At 44.1% G+C, this 6333-nt stretch overlaps 1 protein-coding gene across 1 annotated transcript in view; it reads right to left on the bottom strand.

Moving 5' to 3' along the window:
- Nucleotides 1–466: 466 nt before the first annotated feature.
- Nucleotides 467–6333, bottom strand: part of LOC114485209 (FERM domain-containing protein 4A-like) — a 38773-nt gene continuing 32906 nt past the window's right edge. Inside the window, exons 4-5 of the mRNA XM_028486203.1 lie at nucleotides 1431–1487; nucleotides 467–537 (exon numbers count right to left, since the gene is read on the bottom strand). Of these exons, the coding sequence (XP_028342004.1) occupies nucleotides 511–537; nucleotides 1431–1487 (84 nt within the window). The 3' untranslated portion in view covers nucleotides 467–510. The remainder of the gene's footprint in view (nucleotides 538–1430; nucleotides 1488–6333) is intronic.

The following is a 6333-nucleotide window of genomic DNA, read 5'->3' as shown; positions in this document are numbered from 1 at the left end:
TTTCCCCGTGGTTAAGTCTGTTTATGTTCTCTCCCTAACACAGCATCTGGAAAAGGAAAGACAGTAGAAGTGGGATATTTATATCGTAACACTTTCATGAAAGACATCTTCCTGCGGGCTAGGATTTTGTACCTTCAGGGTTGGAACTAAAACAGAGGGAAAAAAAAGATGTTTGCGTCCATGGGGTTATCTCTAGTCAAGTTCATACCATAGTGATAATTCAAGGCTCCACGAAGACACCTGGGCAACCTGACACACCTCAGTACAATGGCCATGTGTGACAGTGGGTTCTAATCTCAGCCTTTTAGTAACTTGCATTTGGTACAGAATATCCTCCTATTACTACGCCTTCTCTGCCTGATGTATCTATTTCCATTGACAAGTTGGGAACTGGATTTCAACATTAAGATAGAATATTAATAAATTGCCCTCCTACGAAGAAAAGACAGAATAGTTTCTTTTAATAGAGATGCAACAGAATACATTTTTAAGCCAAAAACTCTTGTAAACTCACCTAGAAAAGTCTCCCTTTGCCTCCTGTAGAAGAAGAAAATTCAACATCAGTGACACATTCTGATCCCATGTTACAGATTTAAAAATACATTGTAATGAAGTCCTCTACTGAATCAGTCCGACTGGCTGCTGTTTCGCCCTATCAGCTATAGTAATATAATTAAGGAAGGACACGTGTATTTACCACTTGAATATGAGACAATTAAACTTTAGAAAGTTATATACAAAGAAAGTGATTCATAATGACAAAGGGAAAGTTTCCATTTCTAAGCCCTGATCTAACTTTTTCCAGTTTAAAGATTCTGAACCTGGATGTCTGTCTGGATAGCACTGTCTGTGTGCCCATGTCTTGTGTTATTTGTTGTTTTATCTTGTATTGTGGGCTTTTGGAGGCAGGGACCATGGAATCTGTAATGCATTATCATAACGCCTGGAACATAGTAGTTGCTCACTAAATCTTGCTGAAGGAATAAATTAATGACATCATTTTAGTTCATCTTGCCAGTGTTTCTAATATTCAGTATGACTCTTTTTCACATAAGCTAAGGATCTTTTCCTTGTTTTTCATGACAGTGATTCTCCTGGCAATTAATTCCTGCTTTTTACTTGGCTTTCTCCAGTGACCTGAAGAAAAGGGGGTCACTGGATGGTCTCAGTTTCCCCCAATCTCAGGTTATACACACAATTTTCCTTTGCAGAGAAATACAATCTTAAAATTTTGGAGAAGAACAGAGAATAGAGAAGACTCTATTTGCCGCCACGGTGTAGTTTCCCCAGTAGCTCTTTCCTGCTGTGGCTAAAAATAATCAAGAAGTCAAAGAACTAGTGGATATAGCAACCGCCATGCATGATAAGTCTTACTCCTCTTTCTTCTGTGTATGGCCCTGGCATACAAAGACGAGGGGGAGACGACTTACCTGTAAAATATACGAGGCTAATTCAAACACCACTTCACTGTCAACGTCAATCAGCTCCTGAAAGGAAAACCAAGGAAGGTAAGTTTGGTCCTTTAATGATGATTTCTCTATGATCTCTCCCCAAAGAGGATGGGTATTTCTTTTCTAAGGTGTTCCCTAACATCTCAAGCACTCATAGAATATCTTCTCTGAGTTACTTGGACCCAAATGCTCCCTGACATGCTATTTACAGCTCTTAGAATGAAGCCAGTGGTCCTGGGTCTACACAGTTGCCTCCAGGGCTTCATCTTTGTCTTCATGAGGAATTAAGGGATGGGCCAGTCCCCGGCTTTTTACAAATCTGTCAACCTGATTAATCAGCAGAGTAAGGTTACTTGATGACCACATGCCTTTTTCCTTCTAAACTCTACTTCAGAACCAGGAATAAGGCTTTATTGAAGAAAAGGTTACAGTGGGATTGTGACTCTTTTAAAATTAAATAAAATGAAAAATATAATTCCCCAGTTGCACTAGCCACGTCTCTTTCAAGTACTCAATACTTCAAGGTAGCTGTTGGCTACCATGATGTCAGAGCACATGCAGGGCACTTCGCTCATTGTAGAAAGTTCTACTGGTCCGCACTGTTAGAGAATCCAAGTTTAAAAATACTCTGTTCTCTAGTTCTTCCCCCAAATATTTAATCGTGATCTATGGACATGGTCTTAAAAGGACATAAGCCTCTCTTAGGTTTTCAAAAGATCCTATGTATATATATTTCAAAATGGATATAGTCCATATCTCCTTTTATCTGACAGCTTGATTGAGGTATAATAGATACAGGAAGAAATTGCACACTTAATATATATAATGTGTTAGTTCAGACGTATGCAAACACCTGTGATACCATCACCGTGTTCAAGGTAATAAACATCCATCGCCTCCAAAAGTTTCCTTGTGTCCCTCTGTGTGTTTTTCTCGGGGGGAGGTAAGAACACTTAACGTGAGATCTACCCTCCTAACAAGATTTTAAGTGCACAACACTGTATTTGATATAGAGTTCAGATCTTAAAGACAAAGGAAAACCTGGAGTCCACCAGCACGCAAGAATAATAACCAAACTAACTGATGTTGTACTTCTGTTATCAAGTACAAGTAGAAATGCCTACCTTTCTTTTCTCTCCTTAATACCACTAGATCCTACAGTGAGTGGCAGTGACTGGAGCTCAAAAAATTAGAGCTCGCACCGACTTAGACCTCAGCTAGCCCAGCCACCCGCTCTCACCGAGAACAGAAATCAAAAACCACCACGGGACTCCCCCCAAGTCACAAGGCTTTAGTGGCCGTGATGGGGCTGGAAAGCACCCCCAACTTCTCGTCCAGCGTCTGACCTTCTGGAGCGCGTGCTCTCCCCCGGGCCAACCAGGTCACAGTCTCAGCCAACATGGTCTCAGGACCACAGGTAGCATCAGAGTCAGCTGAAACAAGGGTTACTTTTTTTTCGAAGTATAAACCAAACTCTGATTCACAGATTTTCTAATTATTTTTGTGTGATCCAGAAGTGGCCCCTGTAATTCAAAACAATGCATTGAAGCAAGCCTGTGTATTTCGAGGGAAGGATATCCCGCAGGCTCTTGCGAGCTTAGGAATTTCAAATATGGGTAATAATGTCTGCTACTGAGCCACCTTGGAGCGTGGGCTAAGAGAACTAACGAGAGACGTGCAAGGATTGGGGACAATAATTCTTTATGCTCAACCAGCTGAAGGAGCTTTACGGACACTGTAATTGGTGGAGACTGTCAGTGCTGGAGCACGCAGGAATGCTTGGAATTGCAGCCCTGGGATTACCAGGTCCCATCAGAATGTAAATCATTTAGCAGTGGACAAATGATTTAACAGAAACACCGTACAGGGTTTCCACGGTGGATCATTTCTACTCGCACCGTGTGCCTCTCCGTTCCCACCGGTCGACTTCCTGAAGTCGCTGGTGGGTACACGTCAGCGCGCTCCGTCAAACGTTTACGCCGGGGTTGCAGGCAACGGTCAACGGCGGCTAATAGTTAACACCCCAGGAGAGGTCAGCTCAAAGCCAACCATCGGGAACCACCCTGTTAAGTGTGAGCATTGTTTTCAGTTCATTACCTGACTCATCTGCTAAAGGGAAACGTCTATACCTCTGGGAGAGGGGGCAGGAGCGGGGAAGGCGGAGGGCGGTCGTTTCCGATTTGATTTGATTTGACACAGTCCATTCTGCAGTTCCAGGAGAGGCTGTCAGACGCTAATCGCATGGCAGCACTAACTGTAATGTACCATCATTCAGAATCAAGCCAAAGAAGATGCCCATTTAAACATCGAACCTGATCTATACGAGTTCTCTCTCAGCGACCGTGTGTGTGTCCTCAGGGCAGGTGGGAACTAGTGCCTCTAACTGGGGTGAGTTTCCACCTTCTCCGACCTTGACCATCTCCCAGTGAAGATATTAAAAACAATGAGAGCCAGAACGTGACCGGCAGGAGGGAAAAGGATTGAAGAATGAGGTGGCCCAGGCATCCCCACTCTCGCAAAATCTGATGGGAAAGAGAGCTGCAGTATTCCTTCTCACCGTTTCCATTTAGTATTTATTGAGTTCAAGAATCCTGGCATCATCTGTCCTCAGAGGAATCAGTACAGAGTCTACATGGTGTTCATAAGACCCAATCTAGGAACGGGGATGGGGGCGGGGGAAGAGAGGCTCCTAACGGAGAAGAACATGCTTTTCTACCTCGCGGTCTCTGCCTGATTCCCTGATGTCTCCTGTTTACAATACCTTCCCCCGTTTATACCTCGTCCTCCCAGGTGATTTTATCCCCTGCGATGGAACAGAGCTCTAGATTTCCTGCCCACACCACACACCTCCCGTTGTACCTCAAACCCTGAGAACTGAGTCCCCGTGGGGAGGAGTGGACAGATGTTTCCAGGGATCCGCCTGCCATATAACATTCCAAAGATCACGCCACCTTTTTCTCATCTGGCTTCTCTCAAATGCAGAGGTGGCTATTTTCCACTGTTTCTGCTCAAGCAGAGCAAAGAAACTGAACAAGATCACAAAGAGTACGTGCAAAAATCCCACACTTTCCTGGGGCACCGGGTTTTCCCCTGACCGAGGAGGAAATGGAGAAGGATGGGGAGAAGGCCCTTCAAGGAAGATGTACGGGTGTCTCCCGTCGGCACCCCCCGCGGGCTGGACGGGGACACTCCTCTGAGCCCCCGGTGCTCCGAGAGCCATTTGAGGAGGGGTGTCGGCAGGGTTGTCTGCTGAGCTGGAGTCTTCCCTGGGCATCTAGGCTGGTCTGGTGGGCATGGAGTCATTTTCTCCTGAGACTCACTGGTACCAGGGGGATGCTGATGGAAGGGAAGGTGATGTCACGGGGTTCACGTGTCCTTTGGACATCTGTTTTACTTACTACTGAATCACGTGTGCCGCTTTCTCTGATCTTTTGCCACGTGGTATGGACAGACAAAACGTGACTCTCTGCAGGGTGTGTGTGTGCTGGGGGGGGTGTGTTCAGACAGGGCTGGGGAGGATGGCACCCTGCATTGTTCTACAAGTGGCTGAAGGAGGAGGCCTGAGGTCATATATCAGCAGCCTCAGGGTTAACAATATGCTCAAAAAGATTTCCATTCTGAGGGTCTCTGAGTGCTCCAAAGAGAGAGCCCCACGAGAATCCCAGTGACAGGTGTCAGGACGGTCTCCAAAAGTCCTGAGAGCTGGAGGAACTCGTCACGACCCCCTCGCTCAGGGGGCCCTGGTGGTGATCCTCAGACTCAACTGAGAATCTTAATGAAAAGCCTTCCTCCTTGGTCAGGAATGAGAGAAATTCCAGCTTTCACGGAAGATTCATGAGAGCTTTATAACAGAAAAGATGATGAGAGCAACCACATGGGAGGCTGAAAAGATTTCACTGAGAATGACCTTGGCCAAGTCCAAGCAGAATGACCCGCAGGGCTGCCCCATGGGCGTCCTAGTAAATCCTCACCCGCTGTAACCATCTTTCTTTGTACCCACAAAACGCCTGAAGAGGATGGTTTCTTGCCATCCTCTTTAAGACTATTTCTACTCTGGGGCATCGAATAAATACATCCCTGGACCTCTCTGAGTTTCATTTGCCCCGTCAGCAGAATGGGGAGAACAATTTCTTTTCCAATTATTGTATTGAGTCTGGTGAGGCGGAAATGTAGAGGTGATTTGGAAACTCTGAGACTCACTACAAATATTGGGTCTGCATTATTTATTTTCACTTACTGGTATTTCTGAATCATCTGAACTCCATAATTTTGTCTGTTCTTCAGCATTTTTTAGCATTTATTGGAATCTTTTTTATTTTGTTTTACATTTTATTTTTAAAAAAACTTTTTATTGGACTATAGTTGATTTACAATGTTGTGTTAACTTCTGCTGTACAGAACAGTTATACATATACATGGATCCACTCTTTTTTAGATTCTTTTCCCATATAGGTCATTACAGAGTATTGAATAGAGTTCCCTGTGCTATACAGTAGGTCCTTGTTGCTTATCTATTTTATATATAGTGGTGTGTATATGTCAATCCCAATCTCCCAATTTATCCCTTCCCCCCTTTTTCCCCCCAGTAACCATAAGTTTCTTTTCTACGTACGTGACTTTATTTCTGTTTTGTAAATAAGTTCGTTTGTATCATTATTTTAGATTCCATGGATAAGTGATATCATATGGTATTCGTCTTTGTCTGACTTCACTTAGTATGATAATCTCTAGGTCCATCCATGTTGCTGCCTGTGGCATTATTTCATTCTTTTTTATGGCTGAGTAATATTCCATTGGATACATGTACCACATCTTCTTTATCCATTCATCTGTCGATGGACATTTAGGTTGCTTCCATGTCTTGGCTACTGTAAATAGTGCT

Source organism: Physeter macrocephalus, unplaced genomic scaffold (genome assembly GCF_002837175.3).
Source record: "Physeter macrocephalus isolate SW-GA unplaced genomic scaffold, ASM283717v5 random_687, whole genome shotgun sequence".
NCBI classification, from domain to species: Eukaryota; Metazoa; Chordata; class Mammalia; order Artiodactyla; family Physeteridae; genus Physeter; species Physeter macrocephalus.
Note: the sequence above shows the minus strand (reverse complement) of the source record. Positions and strands in the feature narration are given on the sequence as shown.